This window comes from Cherax quadricarinatus, chromosome 5, assembly GCF_038502225.1.
Source record: "Cherax quadricarinatus isolate ZL_2023a chromosome 5, ASM3850222v1, whole genome shotgun sequence".
In the NCBI taxonomy this organism is placed as follows: Eukaryota; Metazoa; Arthropoda; class Malacostraca; order Decapoda; family Parastacidae; genus Cherax; species Cherax quadricarinatus.
The window spans coordinates 22,036,363-22,058,012 of NC_091296.1; the positions used below are offsets into that span (position 1 = coordinate 22,036,363).

General features: G+C 37.8%; 1 protein-coding gene across 4 annotated transcripts in view; it reads left to right on the top strand.

The window, feature by feature from the left end:
* LOC128684805 (maternal embryonic leucine zipper kinase) overlaps positions 1-21,650 on the top strand; it is a 151,652-nt gene that overhangs the window by 116,328 nt on the left and 13,674 nt on the right. For all 4 annotated transcript variants that reach the window (XM_070101193.1, XM_070101185.1, XM_070101180.1 and 1 more), the window contains 5 exons: positions 3,752-3,902; positions 4,040-4,149; positions 5,354-5,507; positions 8,215-8,321; positions 10,806-10,973. In XM_070101193.1, the coding sequence (XP_069957294.1) occupies positions 3,752-3,902; positions 4,040-4,149; positions 5,354-5,507; positions 8,215-8,321; positions 10,806-10,973 (690 nt within the window). The remainder of the gene's footprint in view (positions 1-3,751; positions 3,903-4,039; positions 4,150-5,353; positions 5,508-8,214; positions 8,322-10,805; positions 10,974-21,650) is intronic.

Below are 21,650 nucleotides of genomic sequence, written 5' to 3' on the forward strand. Positions count from 1 at the left end.
TGTAGTAGTTCTGTCTCACATTTAGCAGATGGCAACTCATGTTGAGTTTGATTTATAACTTTAGTCATCCCTCTCTGAACACATTATTAACTTGTTTGATTTCCCTGTTTCCTTATTTGATTTCTATATATTCTCCACTGTTCTTTCACTGCATGTTGTTAATTATTGGCTGTTCTCTCTAACCCCTTGTACTTGTGTATATGTATTCTTATATTTTTGAAAGTCTATCATCCATCATTCTCTTATCAAACTATCCTAAAGTCTCTCTCTCAGTTATCTTTGTTACCCAACACCTTGTTTCTTTGTATCAGTTAAGGTCTATAGCAGAATTGTTTAGGGGTGTTCCAAGGTATTGATATCAGTGGGTATTGACTAATTTTGATGGTATGAGTATCAGTGGGTATCAGCTAATTTTGATGGTATCAGTATTGGCCAAAAATTTGGTAATGTTGCATCCCTAGAATTGCAGTTGATTAGAAAGCCCTAAAAATATGTAGATCATTTATTTTAATTTAACAGGTACCAATAAGTCAGGAAAAGTTAGACATGTAGAAGAAGCTATTGCCCCATTTATGGATTTAGAAAAGGCACTTCATTGGGTAAGTTAGTAAGTGCTACAGCAAGTGCTGGAACTGAATGGAATGTGTGATAAATTGTAGGTACTAGTAGCTGAATAATATGTTTGAGGAGAGTGTATAGGAAATGAGAGTACAGTATGTGGCACCTTTAGTCTGATCTCGACATGCTGTTCTTTTAAAATGTTGAAAGTTTAAAATTTGAATTTGGAAATAATCCCGAGAGAGGGAGAAATCTTACAGTAAGGAACTAAAAGTATGGCCATAATATTAATTATTACATATAAAATTCATATAATTACCTTAGCACCATGTTACTCTACTTTGATGACAAAAAAGACCCTATGGTAAAATGGAAATGGAAAAGTTTATTGACACTTGGTTTGGAGTCCAAGCTTTTTTAAGTCTACAGAGAGTATATGGTAAGCATAGGTATATATTGTCAGCAGAGCATGTGGCAAGGATTTGAGGTGTGAAGCTAACTTGTGTCAGGTTAGGAGAGCACTGCTGAGGAGCATTTGTGCTAGGAATCCTCCCAGCTGGAAACTTCCCTGGTTCTAGGTGAGCCTTGGATAGCAAGTGCAATATGTGTTCTAGAGAGGAGGGGAGTCTAGTTAGAATTGAAAGCATATACATCCTTTCATACATACTTTTATTTTTACCAAATGCATGTTTATAATTTTTCTTATTCTTTTTAGTAATCTTTAGAGGAAAAGGGGTTACTAGCCCATTGTTCCCGGCATTTTAGTTGACTTTTACAACACGCATGGCTTACGGAGGAAAGATTCTTATTCCACTTCCCCATGGATATAAAAGGAAAAGTAAAAAGACCAAGAACTATTAAGATAAAATCAAAGAAAACTCAGATGAGTGTGTATAAATAAACGTGTACATGTATGTGTAGTGTGACCTAAGTGTAAGTAGAAGTAGCAAGACATACCTGTAATCTTGCATATTTATGAGACAGACAAAAGACACCAGCAATCCTACCATCATGTAAAACAATTACAGGCTTTCGTTTTACAATCACTTGGCAGGACAGTAGTACCTCCCTGGGTGGTTGCTGTCTACCAACCTACTACCTCTGTGGTGTAAATATTATGCAGAGTGTGGAAATTAGGAAAAGGTGTGGAGTTAATAAAAGTATTAGTCAGAGGGCAGAAGAGGGGTTGTTGAGGTGGTTTGGTCATTTAGAGAGAATGGATCAAAGTAGAATGACATGGAAAGCATATAAATCTATAGGGAAAGGAAGGCGAGGTAGGGGTCGTCCTCGAAATGGTTGGAGAGAGGGGGTAAAGGAAGTTTTGTGGGCAAGGGGCTTGGACTTCCAGCAAGCGTGCATGAGCGTGTTAGATAGTGAATGGAGACGAATGGTATTTGGGACCTGACGATCTGTTGGAGTGTGAGCAGGGTAATATTTAGTGAAGGGATTCAGGGAAACCGGTTATTTTTTATATAGCCGGATTTGAGTCCTGGAAATAAGAAGTACAATGCCTGCACTTTAAAGGAGGGGTTTGGGATATTGGCAGTTTGGAGGGATATGTTGTGTATCTTTATACGTATATGCTTCTAAACTGTTGTATTCTGAGCACCTCTGCAAAAACAGTGATAATGTGTGAGTGTGGTGAAAGTGTTGAATGATGATGAAAGCATTTTCTTTTTGGGGATTTTCTTTCTTTTTTTTTTTTTGGATCACCTTGCCTCGGTGGGAGACGGCCGACGTGTTAAAAAAAAAAAAGCATGCGTATAAATCTGTAGGGGAAGGAAGGCGGGGTAGGGGTCGTCCTCGAAAAGGTTGAAGGGAGGGGGTAAAGGTGGTTTTGTGGGCGAGGGGCTTGGACTTCCAGCAAGCATGCATGAGCGTGTTAGATAGGAGTGAATGGAGACAAATGGTATTTGGGACCTGACGATCTGTTGGAGTGTGAGCAGGGTAATATTTAGTGAAGGGATTGAGGGAAACCGGTTATTTTTATATAGCCGGATTTGAGTCCTGGAAATGGGATGTACAATGCCTGCACTTTAAAGGAGGGGTTCGGGATATTAGCAGTTTGGAGGGATATGTTGTGTATCTTTATACGTATATGCTCATAAACTGTTGTGTTCTGAGCATCTCTGCAAAAACAGTGAGTATGTGTGAGTGAGGTGAAAGTGTTGAATGATGATGAAAGTATTTTCTTTTTGGGGATTTTCTTTCTTTTTGGGTCACCCTGCCTCGGTGGGAGATGGCCGACTTTGTTAAAAAAAAAAAAAGCATACTTTATATTTTTGTGTTCATGTGGTGGGTTCTTGTTATTTCCATGGCACCCATTTTCTTTTGGCATGAAGCATTATCCCTAAATTGGAAAAGCAACCTTAAAATTTAGTAAAAATTGTTCTTCTAGGATTTCCCATGTTCAGATCTGTTCTCTTATGAATTTCAGTGTTACTGGTAGTAGCATTAGAACAGTATTTAAAGAAATATGGCCATTAAGTGTTTGATTCCTGTATCTAACAACAGTAAGTTCTCAAATTGTAAGAATACAGAATTTAATGGCAAAGTGTTTTAGATACATCATTTACAATACTAGAGATAGTAGGTTGGTAGACAGCAACTGCCCAGGGAGGTACTACTGTCATGCCAAGTGAGTGTGAAATGGAAACCTGTAATTGTTTTACATGATTGTAGGATCGCTGGTGTCTTTTCAGTCTCATAAACGTGCAAGGTTTCAGGTATGTCTTGCTACTTCTACTTACATTTAAGTCATGCCACACATGCATGTACAAGCATATATATATATACACACACGCACACCTCTGGGTTTTCCTCTCTTTTCTTACTAGTTCGTGTTTATTTCCTCCATGTGCTATGCATGTCGTAAGAGGCAACTAAAATGCCAGGAGCAAGAGGCTAGTAAAATTGCGTAAAAGAGAAACTTCTGTTTTCTCTGTTGAGGTCACCTTCCTCGGTGGGATATAGCCAGTTAGTTGAAATTTTTTGTTTACAATACTATTGTAATTACATAGTTAATACTGTAGTAACATTCCATATTTAACTGCAAACCAGGATAATTTTTTATTTAGCTCTAGACTGCAGTTATTCATTAATTATTTTTATCTTTTTTTGCATGGTATCTGTTATACTGTACTGAAAAAATGTAAAATGCATAGAGAATATCTGAAAAAATTGTCTTCCACAGGAAGATTTACCACGCATTTATTTGGAAATTGAAGCAATGAAGCAGCTGGCTCATCAGCATGTATGTAAACTCTACCAAGTGCTTGAGACAGACACAAAAATATTCATGGTTCTTGAATACTGTCCTGGTGGAGAGCTATTTGATTATATAGGTAAATGTTTTAATGCATAGTATTTTGTTGTCAACACTGTTGAAATTTGTATTTCCTTTATTTTTTATGAATTTAGTTTTTGGTGTTATTTTGATTTTTTTTTCTCTGCACTCATTTATTAATTTTTTAACACACAGTTGAAAGAGATAGGCTAGAGGAGGATGAAGCAAGAGTATTTTTCCGCCAAATCACATCTGCTGTAGCATATGTCCACAACATGGGATATGCTCATCGAGATCTGAAACCAGTAAGCTCCTTTTCTGTGTGTTCCTATTAGTTTTTTCTAGCTAAAATTATTACAGTATATTGACAGTTTTCTACACATGTCGTGGCAGAGCATGGCTCAATTCAATCTGCATTTCTATACATGTATACTGTCACTTGTAAAGCACTAGACCTTTTACCGCCAGGGTTTGATCCCCTGTCTATTCTTCCATTTACTCATTAACAATATTTTTTTATAAACGCTAGACAAGTCTGGCCTGGGGCTGGGTTGCAAGAGTAGGAAAGTTCTCGAAACCCATCAAAAGGGTATCAAGCATATCAGATCGTGTTCAGATATGACTACCTGAAATCAGGTGCCAAATAGATTAACTCTTTGAAATCTGCATATTTTACTTTTTAAACTGTGCATGATGATGAATTAGCCACCCTTTTGATGGTTTGTATTGCAATAGTGTACAGCATGTACAGTTATGGAAAAAGTAAAAAATGTATAGAATTTTTTTTTTTTTTTTTTTTTTTATACAAGCTTTAAGTAGCTCTTGCCACACACTTCAAATACTATTTTCTTGTTTCAACATGCATCTTACCATGACACAGGAGGATTGAGACATTATTCTGCTTATTTTACACCAATGTGTTTTATTTACAGACTTAAAAAATCATAATTGCCACTATAGTACTGTACTTGGATCATTGTCACTGTTATCATGAATACTAGTACAGTTTACAGTAATACAAGTTGTCCTCTCAGGCATGTGAGTGTGTCTTTGATCAGTTGCTGTTGGAGTGTTAGCATGGTAATCTTTATAAAGAGATTCAGAGTAATCAGTTAGCCAGACTTGTCTTGGTGGTGGGGAAATACAGCCCTTGCACTTTGAAGGAGGGCTAGAGGATGTTATATTTCAAAGGATGATTTGATTTAAAGAGGGTCTATCTTGGTGGGAGATAGTCAATGCTTAAAAAAAAAAATAATGTAGAAAAAAAAAATGTACTACCTTGTCTTGTGGTGAAAATATTTCTCGTAATGACCAAAAAAGTAAAATGAGGGGAAAATAAAAATAAAATCAGAAGAAAGATGTCATTGAAATTATGGAATAAGTGTGTAGAAAATGAGTATAAGGGAAAAGAACTATCACTTGTAGAAATTATCCTAAATTTTCATACCTTATGCTAGTACAGTACAAATATATAAATACCATGCATTCATGTCAAAGTATTTCTTACAGGAGAATTTGTTACTGGATGATGATCAGCAGTTAAAGTTGATTGACTTTGGACTTTGTGCCAACCCAACTGGTGGTCTGGATCAGCATTTAGCAACTTGTTGTGGCTCTCCTGCATATGCTGCCCCTGAACTTGTATCTGGACGATTCTACTTAGGCATGTATAAAACATGTTTCTCCAAATAAAATTCTACTTTGGCAGCATTCTAGTTTGTCTGAAATGCTTTGCCTAACTACGAATTTTTCCATGTAAGAAACCACTAGAGTAAACCAGTCTCTAGCACAAAAGTATCTTGGAAAATGGACATTTATTTTTCATTACATTACTGTACTTCCTGAAGAGGAAAAGGCTGGATAATTTCAGAGGTATATTATATGGATGGAAAGTTATTTACATAATGTACAGAACAATGAACTATTTTTTCACTGCCATTTCTCACCAAGGCCAGGTTAATACATGGAAGAAAATTCACTTGTTATTTGCACTTGTGCAGATAAGCGGAAAGAAACAAGAACTAATTAGAAGATGGAAGAAAACCCAAAGGGGTGCGTATACATATATATGCTTGTACATGTATGTGTAGTGTGACCTAAGTGTAAGTAGAAGTAGCAAGACGCACCTGAAATCTTGCATATTTGAGACAAAAGACACCAGCAATCCTACCATCATGTAAAACAATTACAGGCTTCTGTTTTACACTCACTTGGCAGGATGGTAGTACTTCCCTGGGCGGTTGCTGTCTACCAACCGACTATCAACATAGGGTTACCTTGTTAAAAATAATTAAATTCTGAAAGAATGAACTTCATAACGTTATTATAAGATTTCATTTATTATTTAATAAAATTCTCTAGTGTTTGATTTTTAATTATTCTTCAGATGTACTACACAATTTAATTGTGGAATTAACATTGTCACAACTTCCTAGTTTTAGTTATGCACTAAGGTCAGGTTTTATGGGTTTTGAGGAATTTTAGATTTTATTATTTTTACATAAAGTTGGGGTGGGGATGATGATGGAGGAGGGTAATCTGACTGATGTCAGCACACTTCTGGAGAGATTACAGTTAAGTGAATGTAGATAAATTAGACACACATGCAACACTTGGGTATGTTTAACCCTTTGGGGGTTTCGGACGTACTAGTACGTCTTACGACCCAGGGTTTTTGACGTACTAGTACGCCTAAATTCTAGCGCCCTCAAATTTAGTGAGAGAAAGCTGGTAGGCCTACATATGTAAGAATGGGTCTGTGGTCAGTGTGCGCAGTATAAAAAAATCCTGCAGCACACAGTGCATAACGAAAAAAAAACTTAGACCGTGTTTTTGGATTAAAACAGCGACTTCGCACTGTATTTTCGTATGGTATTTATTGTTGTATTCTAGTTTTCTTGGTCTCACTTTATAGAATGGAAGACATATTACAGAAATTGAGATGATTTTGACTGGTTTTACAATGAAAAGTACCTTGAAATTGAGCTCAAAGTAGCAGAAATGTTTGATTTTTACCAAAGTTCAAAAGTAAACAAATCATGCCAAGCGTCCAGTACACGTCAACTGGTGAGTCTAATATTCTTTCACAAGTGCGCTGATATTATTTATACTATTTCTACACTAATGCAGTAGTTTGCATAACAGTAAATCTTATTTTTTTTGTAAGAATAAAAATTCAAAGTGGAAAGCCAAAGAAATATAAGAGGGGCCTGGGGATGTGACTAACGAACAGAGAACTTGTTATTTTAGTGCCAGGAATGTCTTTCTTGTTTATTCTGGACCCTATTCGGAAATTGGCATCTTTTGAAATTTGTATGAAATTGGCAAAATTGCTAAATTCTGACCACTTTATTGGATAGTTGAAATCGGTAAATGGGTGGTTTCTTGTTCTCATTCGATAGAAAAAATGGAGTTTTAGCGAAATAGTTATGATTTTTGTCGACTAGTACACTGGAATTGGCCGAATATAGGCTTCAAAGTGGGCAAAATCTCTGATGCGTAAACATCGTCGAGACCGCTAACTTCGCGAGAGCATAATTCCGTGAGTTTTCCATCAAATTTCATACTTTTGGTGTCATTATGATTGGGAAAAGATTCTCTATCTTTTCATAAGAATTTTTTTTTTTTTTTTTTTTTTTAATTTGACCGACCCTGAGAACAAGTCTCTGAGAGGACCTGTCGGCCCCCAAAGGGTTAATGAGGAAACATTTCACCACACAGTGGCTTCGTCAGTCCATACAAAGGAGAATGGTGAAGAACAGGAGTAGTTTGAGGTAATCAGTCCCTCAGCTTTTGAGTCGATGTAGTTAGTCCATCGATCTTGAAAAGAATACAGCATAGAGGTGCAGCAGTCATCTACATTCCTGTCTGACACAGCAACATCTTGGAATCTTAATACAGGGAATTCTTCACTTGCCTAACCCTTGGGCATGACCTACTTCCACATTGGACAAATGCGATACCACCTATGACTGCTGCACCTCTCCTGCCTACGGTATATAAGTTACTTCTCTGCACATATGCTGTATTCTCAAGATTGATGGACTGACCACATCGACTCAAGGCTGAGGGACTGATTACCTCAAACTCCTTCTGTTCTTCACCATTCTCCATTCGCCACTGTGGCAAAACGTTTCCTCATTAAAGATACCCAAGTGGTGTACGTGTCTGAATTATCAACTTGTCAGTTCTCTGAACCATTCATCTGAGTGAATGTAGGTGAATGTGTTTTCTTTGGGTCATGCTGCCTTGGCTGTAGATGGCCATTGTGTTAAAAAAGTACATTTTGCTTTTAATTTAAAATCTTGTGCATTTGTAATATTACTTTGTAAAATACCTGTGTAGATTATAAATCCAGTTGTTATTTTTAGGTTCTGAAGCAGACATCTGGAGTATGGGAGTGTTGTTATATGCACTTCTGTGTGGCTTTCTTCCATTTGATGATGAAAATTTGGGAATCCTCTACAGAAAAATTCAGGTTTGTCTTGTAAAGTTTGTGTATTGTAAAGATGAATTATTTATTTACCCATATTATAGTTCTTGCATGTTTTACCAAAAACATTGAATAATCAGAGGTGAAATTTGTATGTTTGAGCTTGTGTAATGAAAATGTTACCCTGATGTGCTGGCATTTAAAACTGAAAATCAAAATTTGGTTATTCTTGTATTCACATCACCAAATAAAAACTGGCAGCATTTCAGAGTGAAGTTTGTGAAAATTGGTCACTGCATTGATAACCTCAGAAACTAGCCCTAAATATTGTTGCTTGATTTCAGTTGATAATATCAAAAATGGAAAAAATGTAGTGAAGACTGATAAAGGAAAACCAAGGAGACAGCTTAATTAAAGTTTAGATGATATACAAATGAACTATGAAGACTGCTCTAAATATGCTTTGAACCATCAATTAATTAACACTTACACTGTCAGACCCTCGATCTGAAACTTGTCCACAGTGTCCAAGAATTTAAAAAATATAAAATTATTTTTTTTTGTTATAAAATGGTAGAGAATCTTTTTCTGAAGCTAATAAAACAAAGTACGAAAATTGATAAAATTACACTTTCGTGAATTTTGGTGCTCAGTGATATTTCCACATCAGCAATTTTGCTCACTTCGAGTCCTATTTTAGGCCAATTACATTGTTCCAGTCGACCAGATTCTTAGCTATTTTGCTAGTATGCCTTCCATTTTATCAGTTGAGCACAAGAAGTCACTATCAACTATTTCAACTACCCAATAAAGTGATCACAAATTCGTAATTTGGCCAATTTCACACAAATTTCAAAATATTCCAGTTTCTAAGTAGGGTTTAGAATAAACATTGCAGGCATTCTTGGTACTAAAATAATATTTTCTCTGGTCATTAGTTAAATTTCCAGGCTTTACACATGAATTCAATTTTTATTTTTTATTTACAAAATTTTTTTTCACAAAAAAATAGATTTACTGTTATGCAGTATTGCAATAATTGTATAAATAATGTCAGCGCATTCATGAACATATAGTAGACCCGCCATTTGACATGTATTGGATGTATGATATGATTTGTGTACTCTTGCTCATCGGTAAAAATTGAACATTTCTGTTGCTTCAAGCTTAATTTCAAGCTATTTTCAGTCCTAAAACCAATCAGAATCATTGCATTTTCTGTAATATATTTTCCATTTTACCAAATGAGACCAAGAAACCGAGAATACAACCATAAAAACCATATGACAATTCACCACAAAGTCACTGTTTTAAACCAGCTACTACTATTGCCTTTTATATTTCAATAAAATGTTTACTTCTTTTGCATCCAGTCTTCTGATATGTTTAACCCTTTGACTGTCGAAGGGCCCAATCCTGAAGTTGCTCCTGGTGTCGCAAAATATTCGAAAAAAAAAAAATTATTTTTTCTTATGAAATGATAGAGAATCTTTTCCCGATTGTAAAGACACCAAAAAAACGAAATTTGATGGAAAACTGACAGAATTACGCTCTCGTGAAGTTAGCGACTTCGGCGATATTTAAAAATCGGCAATTTCGCCCACTTTGAGCCCTATTTTCGGCTAATTCCGTTATTCCAGTCAACCAAACTCATAACTATTTCTTCAGAACTCTATTTTTTCTATCGATTGAGCACAAGAAACTGCCCATTTACCGATTTCAACTACCCAATAACATGGTCAGAAATTTGCAATTTGGCCAATTTCACGAAAATTAAAAAATACGACAATTTCAAAATAAGGTCCAGAATGAACAATGCAGACATTCCTGGCTCTAAAATAAGATTTTCTTTGTTCATCAGTCATGTCTCCAAGTCCCTGTGATATTACTCTTGCTTTTTATTTTGAAATTTTATTCAAACAAAAAATAGAAGATTTACTGTTATGCAGACTACTGCAATACTGTAATAATTGTAAAAATTACATCAACCCATTCATGACTGCGTATTAGAATGGCTATTTGGACATTTATTGGACAATGACATCATTTGTTTACTTTTGAACATCGGCAAAAATCAAACATTTCCTGTACTTTGTGCTCCATTTCCAGGTTCTTTTTATAGTAAAATTAATCAAAATCACCTCCATTTCTATAATATAGTTTCCATTCTATCAAATGAGACCATGAAAACGAGAATACAACCACAAATACTATACGAAAATAGACCACAAAGTCGGCATTTTAATTAAAAAAAACGGTCGGAGTTTTTTTTTTCTCATTATGCACTGCGTGCTCCAGGATTTTTTTTATGTGGTGCACACTGACCACACAGACCCATTCTCTCACATGTGGGCCTACTAGCTTTCTCCTGCCTGATTTGAAGCCGCTAGAATTTATGAGTATATATACGTCAAACACGGTACCTCACAAACGTATATATACGGCCGCGACAGTCAAAGGGTTAATAATAGGCAGCTGTATAGCCCTTGTGGTTTAGTGCTTCTTTTTGATTATAATAATTAATAATAGGCAGGTGCTTATGAAAATCCCGAATGGTTAAGTCCCAGTAGCTGTGACCTGCTTGCATCAATGCTTCAAGTGGATCCCAAAAGAAGAATCAGTGTGATGCAACTCCTGACACATCCTTGGATTGTTGCAGGTCAGCCACATCCTGTGGACGTATCATCTAAATACAAGGTATCTATGGTTTCTTTGTCCTTTACACTTAGTTGGATCCAAACAGCGTGTTACTGATGGTAGTCAAGAAAATGAAACGTTTGCAGAAAGTGCTTTTATTAGGACAAAGTTTCAATCTGTTTTATGGTACAGTGGAACCCCAGTTTTCGTCTTTAATCTGTTCCAGAAGGTCAGCCGAAAATCGATTTGTAGGAAAACTGAAGTAATGTTTCCCATAGGAAATAATGTAAATCCAATTAATCCATTCCAGACACCCAAAAATATTAACAAAAAATACATTTTATAGAGAATAACTATAATTTCACATACAGAAAACGAGAAATAAATATAAAGTACTATTAAAATGGATAAATGAACATTTAAATCACTTTTACCTTTATTGAAGACTGTTGTTGGCGTATGGAAGACGGTGAGGAGGGGAGAGGGAGGAGAGGTTATCTCTACCACCATCACTACCACCCTCTACCACCATCACTACCACCCTCTACCACCATCACTACCACCCTCTACCACCATCACTACTACCCTCTACCACCATCACTACCACCCTCTACCACCATCACTACCACCCTCTACCACCATCACTACCACCCTCTACCACCATCACTACCACCCTCTACCACCATCACTACCACCCTCTACCACCATCACTACCGCCCTCTACCACCATCACTACCGCCCTCTACCACCATCACTACCGCCCTCTACCACCATCACTACCGCCCTCTACCACCATCACTACCGCCCTCTACCACCATCACTACCGCCCTCTACCACCATCACTACCGCCCTCTACCACCATCACTACCGCCCTCTACCACCATCACTACTGCCCTCTACCACCATCACTACCACCCTCTACCACCATCACTACCACCCTCTGCCACCATCACTACCACCCTTTACCACCATCACTTCCACCCTCAACCACCATCACTACCACCCTTTACCACCATCACTACCACCCTCTACCACCATCACTACCACCATCACTACCACCCTCTACCACCATCACTCCCACCCTCTACCACCATCACAACCACTACCACCCTCTACTACCATCACTACCACCCTCTATGAGTAACAAAGGCAGACTGAGTTACGAACGTATGAGCGGCTGTGTCTGGTACGGACGATTTCCAAGCAGATGTACAAAAATGGGGGAAAATTTATCTGAAAAAAATGGCTGAAAACTGAATTGTATGATGACTGGATGACAACCAGGGTTCCATTGTACTCGATAAAGATGGTAATGGATTGAGAACCTTGCCCTAATAAAGCTTTTTCTGTAAAAGTGTCTTCATTATAAACCATACCATGGGTGGGGTTAGAACCCGCGATCAGAGAGTCAAAACTCCAGACCGATGCATTAGCCACTGGGCCTGATCGTGGGTTCTGACCCCGCCCGTGGTATGGTTTGTTTACAGTCGCGTCATTATGATTTTGTGTATCATGTTCTTCATTATATTTTAAGTGTCAACTGAACAGGAATCAAATTTTACATGGCTGTACTATAATTTGTGGTGCATGCTTTCAAAATAATTTACCCATTCAAGTCTTTCAGAAATAAATATTCTGATAGGAATTAATACATCATTCACATGCAATATTCAGTTATTATTATCTGTTAACTTCTTAATTTAGTGAGTTGTTGCCTCCTTATTATGGGAAGAATATATAACCTAATATATCATTAAATTATTATGCAAGATGTTCAGCAAATTACATTGTTCTATAATATGAGTAACTAACAATATCCTTATTTTCCCCAATCATCACCCATCATCAGGATCCAGAGGTGAGAAGTATGTCAGGGTTGGCTGTTTTCCCCAGTAATTACTTTCTCAACTTTGTTTCTGCAATTGTGGTAGCTGTTGAAACTTTTGATGCATGTAAATTTCAATGTTGACTAAATCCCCTGCATCTGACTTAAGGTACTTTTATTAAGCAGTAGTTACTTTAGCACTGATATGGATGCTCATTCTGGCACTGAAGGTGAAAACCTATGCATGTATCTAGCAATAGTATGCTAAAACAGCATTCATTTTTATTTCCTTCAATTAATGTTTTTATTTTTAGTAGTATGCATATTAGTGCTTTATTCAGGATCTATGTGACATACTGCTAACAGTTTTGATAAAGTAAAATACAATGGAACCTCTACTTAGGAGTAATCCATTCCATGACCTTGCTCGCAACTGGATTTGCTCGTTTGCAGAGTCAATTTTCCTCATTTAAATTAATTGAAATGCAATTAATCCATTCCATTGGAATTCTGTACTTCAATAAGTTCGCTAATATCAACTCTACGGCTTACTTATCTATCTCACTTCATCTAATATGACATAATAAATAATATAAATAACATAGAAACCTGATATATACTCTAAAATGAATAAAATGTGTCATTCATGTAGTGGTATGGGTGGTGTCGGAGGTGGACGAGAGTTTGTCTGGAGACTGGACAAGATACTTCATGAATAATTTCGCTAATATCATCTATACGGCTTATTTATCTATCACAGTTAATCTAATATGAAATAACAAACAATATAAATAACATAGAAACATGTACTCTAGAATGAATGTCATTTTGTAACAGGTGGAGGCGGCCACAACTGCTCCCTCTTTGTTGTGGTAAACACTGCCATCTAGTGACAGCCTTTTGAAGCCATCTATTATTATAATTATTATATGTAGTACATTATTATATATATTATTATTATACATATTATTATCAATTTTTTTTTTTTTTTTTTTTTTTATTTCATTCAACACTTTCACCTCACTCACACATAATCACTGTTTTTGCAGAGGTGCCCAGAATACAACAGTTTGGAATTTTTTTTTTTTTTTTTTTCCCCTCCCCCAACAAGCCGGCCGTCTCCCACCGAGGCAGGATGACCCAAAAAAGAAAGAAAATCCCCAAAAAGAAAATACTTTCATCATTCAACACTTTCACCACACTCACACATTATCACTGTTTTTGCAGAGGTGCTCAGAATACAACAGTTAGAAGCATACACATATAAAGATACACAACATATCCCTCCAAACTGCCAATATCCCAAACCCCTCCTTTAAAGTGCAGGCATTGTACTTCCCATTTCCAGGACTCGAGTCCGACTATATGAAAATAACCGGTTTCCCTGAATCCCTTCACTAAATATTACCCTGCTCACACTCCAACAGATCGTCAGGTCCCAAGTACCATTCGTCTCCATTCACTCCTATCTAACACGCTCACGCACGCTTGCTGGAAGTCCAAGCCCCTTTTCCACAAAACCTCCTTTACCCCCTCTCCAACCCTTTTGAGGACGACCCCTACCCCGCCTTCCTTCCCCTATAGATTTATATGCTTTCCATGTCATTCTACTTTGATCCATTCTCTCTAAATGACCAAACCACCTCAACAACCCCTCTTCTGCCCTCTGACTAATACTTTTATTAACTCCACACCTTTTCCTAATTTCCACACTCCGAATTTTCTGCATAATATTTACACCACACATTGCCCTTAAATAGGACATCTCCACTGCCTCCAACCGTCTCCTCGCTGCTGCATTTACCACCCAAGCTTCACACCCATATAAGAGTGTTGGTACTACTATACTTTCATACATTCCCTTCTTTGCCTCCATAGATAACGTTTTTTGACTCCACATATACCTCAACGCACCACTCACCTTTTTTCCCTCATCAATTCTATGATTAACCTCATCCTTCATAAATCCATCCGCCGACACGTCAACTCCCAAGTATCTGAAAACATTCACTTCTTCCATACTCCTCCTCCCCAATTTGATATCAAATTTTTCTTTATCTAAATCATTTGATACCCTCATCACCTTACTCTTTTCTATGTTCACTTTCAACTTTCTACCTTTACACACATTCCCAAACTCATCTTTTGCAATTTTCTTTAGAATCTCCCATAAGCACAGTATCATCAGCAAAAAGTAACTGTGTCAATTCCCATTTTGAATTTGATTCCCCAAAATTTAATCCCACCCCTCTCCCGAACAACCTAGTTTAGAAGTATATACGTATAAAAATATACAATATATTTCTCCAAACTGCCAATATCCCAAACCCCTCCTTTAGAGTGCAGGCATTGTACTTCCCATTTCCAGGTTTCAAGTACGGTTATATAAAATAGCCGGTTTCCCTGAATCCCTTCACTAATTATTACCCTGCTCACACTCCAACAGATCGTCAGGTTCCAAATACCATTTGTCTCCATTCACTCCTATCTAACACGCTCACGCACGCTTGCTGGAAGTCCAAACCCCTCGGCCACAACACCACCTTTACCCCCTCCCTCCAACCTTTTCGAGGACGACCCCTACCCCGCCTTCCTTCCCCTACAGATTTATACACACTCCATGTCATTCTACTTTGATCCATTCTTTCTAAATGACCATACCACCTCAACAACCCCTCTTCAGCCCTCTGACTAATACTTTTATTAACTCCACATCTTCTCCTAATTTCCACACTCTGAATTTTCTGCATAATATTTACACCACACATTGCCCTTAGACAGGACATCTCCACTGCCTCCAACTGCCTCCTTACTACAGCATTTACAACCCAAGCTTCACACTCATATAAGAGTGTTGGTACTACTATACTTTCATACATTCCATACATATTGTTGTATTATATTCTACTATTATTATTATATGTATTATTATTAAACATATTATTATACATTATTTCATACATTATTATTATTGTATTATATTATTATATGTATTATTATTAAGCATATTATTATACACATTATTATACATATTATTATACATATTATTTATTATTATTATTATATAAATTTGTAATTTTTATTCACACAAAAAATATAAGATTTACTGTTATTCCTTATTGCAATAATTGTATAAATAATGTCGACCCATTCACGACTGCATATTGGAATGGACAGTGACGTCGTTTGTTTACTCTGAAACAGCCAAGCAATGGACCATTTCTCCTAGGTTGAGCTCAGTTTCAAAGCACTTTTCATCATGAAAGCAATCAAAATCATATATATTTCTGTAATATGTCTTCCATTCTATCAATTGAGACCAAAAAAATGAGAATACAACCATAAAAACCATTTGAAATTACCGCTAAGGGTTGGCTAATTGCTAAGAAGTGAACTCCATTATTTATGCTTAGATTTCTTTTATTTTTGGTGTACAATAAGAAGCATTTTTCCATCATACATTGCCCAAGTTTCAATAAGATAGTCCAACAAACAAATGAGATACAATTCACGGGATCAAAAGCAAGTCCCTCACCAGTGTCAAGGAACCTGCCTTGAGGTCTGTTTGCTTATGGAAATTTTGCTCGCGTATGGAAGCAAAAAATCTACCCATCGACTGCTCGTATTTGGAAAAACTCGCACGTTGACACGCTCGCAAGTAGAGGTTCCACTGTATGTTGCAGAACAAGCTTTCACTGGGATATTGTTTTGCTCTACTGGTGCATTTCAAATATGGAATGACTTGATAATGCTCTAACAGTGAAACATGTCCTAACAAAAGTTTGCTCTGCAACTTTCATTTTTTCTTCAACACTGCTTCACTCGCTCATTATTTCTACTACAGCATTTCCATTTGGCCAGATTAGTTATTTCATGCTGCCCTTCTTCTTCCAACAAACTGGCCGTATCCTACTGAGGCAGGGTGGCCCAAAAAGAAAAATGAAAGTTTCTCTTTTTAAATTTGGTAATTTATACAGGAGAAGGGGTTACTAGCCCCTTGCTTCCGGCATTTTAGCCGCCTCGTACAACACGCATTTCATGCTGTCTGTCTTCATAAAATTTATTCCACAATTAGGATGATCCTTACCCTGAAAGATAAGTCTACCCTAACAATATGCTCCAATAAATCCACTAACTCCTGTGCAAGTCTCATTCAAATCCAACCCCTCTTACTCGTGTATTTATCCAACCTAAATTTGAAGCTACCCAAGGTTTTAGCTTCAATAACCCTATTAGGCAGACTGCTCCACTTAACAGCTACCCTATTTCCAAACCAATACTTTCCTATATCCTTCCTAAATCCAAAATTATCTAATTTGAATCCATTATTGTAGGTTCTCTCTTAGAAGAGAACCTCAAGACATTATTTATATCCCTTTTGTCTCATAAATATGCAAGATTACAGGTATGTCTTGCTACTTCTGCTTGCACTTTGGTCACACTACACATACATATACATGCATATATATACACACCCCTCTGGGTTTTCTGCTATTTTCTTTCTAGTTCTTGTTCTTGTTTATTTCCTCTTATCTCCATGGGTAAGTGGAACAGAATTCTTCCTCTGTAAGCCATGCGTGTTGTAAGAGGCGACTAAAATGCCAGGAGCAAGGGGCTAGTAACCCCTTCTCCTGTACAAATTACTAAATTTAAAAAGAAAAACTTTCGTTTTTCTTTTTGAGCCACCCTGCCTTGGTGGGATATGGCCGGTTTGTTGAAAAATAAAATAATGGCTATTATGAGTCTAAAACTTGCTTTAATAAGAAAAAATAGCTTAAATGTAATGGTGTATAAAATAACTATTTTGTTGTAGAATTACAACTTTGTCATGTTGCTTAGATAAGGATAAATGAAATTATTCATTTTATAATTTGAACATTTGAAGTGAAATAGCTTGTTAATTCAACTTGAACTTGTATATGGAATGGGATTTTACTGCCTCATTCCCAAACCATGTACTCCCTCTCTTTACATTGAAGGTAGATGCTCTGCACTTTTCGATATTTAGGATATTTTGACTACTATGATGTGATAGCCATGCACATTTAGTAGTCATCAAACTTTGATTTTTTTTTTTTTTTTACACATTGGCCATTTCCCACCAAGGCCATTTCCCACCAATGTTGATTATCGTTCAGCACTTTCACCATTATTCATACATAATCATTGTCTCTGCAGAAGCACTCAGATATGACAATTTAGATGTCACTCCAAACAGCCAATATCCCAAACTCCTCAAGTCTGGCTAACCAGTTTTCCTGAATCCCTTCACAAAATATTACCCTGCTCACATTCCAACAGCTCATTAGGTCCCAAAAACTATTAGTCTCCATTCACTCCTATCTAACATGCTCATGCATGCTTGCTTGAAATCCAAGCCCCTTTCCCACAAAACCTCCTTTACCCCCTCCCCCTAACCTTTCCTAGGATGACCCCTCCTTCCAACTACAGGTTTATACGCTCTCCCAGTCATTCTACTTCGTTACATTCTTTCTAAATGACCATACCACCTCAAGAACCCCTCTCTACCCCTTTGACTGTTACTTTTAGGAACTCCACACCTTCTAATATCCACACTACGAATTCTCTGCATAATATTTACACCACACGTTGCCCTTAGACATGACATCTCCACTGCCTCCAGCCTCCTCCTCGCTGCAGCATTTATAACCCGTACTTCATACCCATATAAGAGTGTTGGTACCACTGTACTCTCATACATTACCTTTTTGACCTCCATGGATAATGTTTTTTATCTTTACAGATACAGTGGAACCTCATCTTTCAGCCGTAATCCATTCCAGATGGTCGGCCTAAATTTGAAGCAATATTTCCCATAAAAATTAATGTATATAAAATTAATCCATTCCAGACACCCATAAATATTAACAAAAAATACATTTTTTAAAGATTAAGTATAGTTTTCCATATACAAAACAGAGAGAACTAAATAAAATGAATACATGAACAATTAAATCACTAATACATACCTTTATTGAAGACTTGTTGGCTTATGGAAGATAGGGAGGAAGAGAGAGGGAGTCGGGGTTATTGTTTGGAAGGGGAATCCCCCTCTATAAGGACTCTAGGTAACAAGTTGCTCTCTGGGGTTACTTCCCTTTTTTGTCTTTTAATGCCACTAAGACCAGCTTGAGAGTCACTGGACCCCTGTCGCACAAAATAACTGCAGAGTGCTCTGTTTCTGGCGTCTATTTAAGATTTCCCTAAAATGAGAAGTTTTTGTCACTGAACATGTTGCAGATATGGCTTGTTTCAGTTTGGTCAGGGTGATATTTATCCACAAAACTTTGTGACTCATTCTACTTTGCAAATGTCCTTAACCCTTAAACTGCCCAAACGTAGATCTACGTTCGTGTGTGTAGCGCTCCAACCTTGATTTTCCCCATTTGAAAGCATGTAAAAAAACGTAGATCCACGCTCGGAGCCCCCCGCATGTGGATGTAGATCTACGTTTGGACAGTTTAAGGGTTAATCACTGAAGAAGGCACTTCCTCCATCTCTGAAGCAAGTTCCTCAGCTGTGGTCTGTTGCTGTTCCAGTTGGAGGTGTTGCAGCTCTTCAGTGGTTAGCTCTTCCCTGTGGTCCTCCAACTCTTCTACATCCTCGCCACTCACATCCAACCCCATGCACTTCCCCAATGTCACAATAGATTCCAAAACAGGCAGAGGGTTGACAGGGTCATGGTCATCCTCAAACCATTCAAAATCCTTCTCAAGAACACAGTCTGGCCACAATTGTCTCCAAGAAGAGTTCAAGGTCCTGGAAGTCACTCCCTGCAAAGCCTTACCTATAAGGCTTATGTGGTTGTAGATATTGAAGTGATTCCTCCAGAACTCTCTCAATCAATTCAGTGTCTGAATTGTAGAGTTTTTTGAAGTTAGAAATGCCCTGCTGGTTCATGGGCTGGATGAGAGTGGTGGTGTTAGGAGGCAAGAACTTCACTGTTATAACACGGAAATTCCTAGACAATTGGTCTACCAAGTTTGGAGGATGAGCAGGAGCATTGTCCATTACCAGGAGGCATTTGAGTGGCAATTTATTTTCCAGGAGGTATTTTTTCACACTCAGGCCAAACACTTCATGGACCCAGTCAATGAAAAGTTTCCTCATAACCCATTCCTTATGATTAGCTTAACACATCACACACAATTTACTCTTGACGACATTGTTTTTTCCTGTCAAGAAAAGTGTTCTTATCTCCCTCTTTCTCCGTGCCCTCCGCATCTGTGATCCTCAGTTCCTTCCAGCAGAAATTTCCACTCTTCACAATTCGTTTTCCTGTCTTGGCTACCCTTCCCATTTCATAGACTCTGCCCTCTCACGTGCTAAACGTAATTTCTTCTCTCCCAAACTCTCTACTCCTGGGAACTCTTCTATCCTCTGCCTTCCCTACATTTCCGGTCTTTCTAATCTCAACAATTCTCTTCGTCCCTTAGACATCAAGCTTACCTTCTGCCAGACTAACACTCTTCGCACTAATCTTGTTCATACCTCTCCTCCCTCCACAGATGTTCCTGGTGTCTACTCTATTTCTTGCTTCTGTCCTCTTCAATACTTCGGAGAAACTGGTCGATCTCTTTCTGACAGACTTAGGGAGCACAAAAATAGTGTTAGGCTTGCCGACACTAACAATGCTCTTTTCTGTCACGTAAGAGATCATAGCCATTCTATTGACTGGTCTTCTGCTAAAACTGTCTTCCTTACTTCCAACTCGAACAGTCGCCGTCTAGTTGAATCCTCTCTAATACACAACTTTCCTTGTATGAATCTTAGCCCTGGCTTCATCTCTGTAGATGCCTTCCTCTCCCACTACATTGTAAAATGCTCCAAACTTCAGAACACCCGTGACTTAACCTGACTCCTCATTTTTTCTTTTTCTTTTTCTTCTTCTCCCTCTTCCCCTTTCCTCTTTCCTTTTTCTCCTCTGGGTTGTCTTTCTCTCTTCTGTCTCGTGTTTCTGTTCCTTCTTCATTTATTTCACCACTTCCCCTTTCACGCACCTCTGTGCGCTTGCTCTCCCTCTGTGGGCACCTAGCTCCCTTGCAGTGCTCCCCTTCCTTTGTATTTGACTGGCTCGTCCTCCTTATTCACTACTACTACTACTACTACTACTGCTACTACTACTGCTACTACTACTGCTACTACTACTGCTACTACTACTGCTACTACTACTGCTACTACTACTGCTACTACTACTGCTACTACTACTGCTACTACTACTGCTACTACTACTGCTACTACTACTGCTACTACTACTGCTACTACTACTACTACTACTGCTACTACTACTGCTACTACTACTACTGCTACTACTACTGCTACTACTACTACTGCTACTACTACTGCTACTACTACTGCTACTACTACTGCTACTACTACTGCTACTACTACTACTGCTACTACTACTACTGCTACTACTACTGCTACTACTACTACTACTACTACTACTACTACTACTACTACTACTACTACTACTACCACCACCACCACCACCACCACTGATGAAATTAAGACACATGTGCGGCGTCTGGGTGTCTTTGTTGTGGACGTTTTGCCATCCAGTGGCTGGCTGGATGGCGAAACGTCTACGGGTGTTGCGCATGTGTCTTAATTTCATCTTGTCGGTATTATATACCATTCTTGTTGTACTACTACTACCACCACCACCTCTTCCTGCCTATATATAGCTGTCCTGCTCCACTTCTGGTTAGTGTGACTTTGTAAATGGTCCAAGTCAGACCGAAACATTGTCGTAAGCTTCTCTCTTTTATGTGCAGGTTATTTGTGTATCGTTCCAGTCACGGTATTGTGCCTTTTTTTTGTTATTTCTATTGGAGGCTGGATTAGAGAAAGCCTGTTTCATTGTTAATTCTCTGTAATGTGCTTATGTA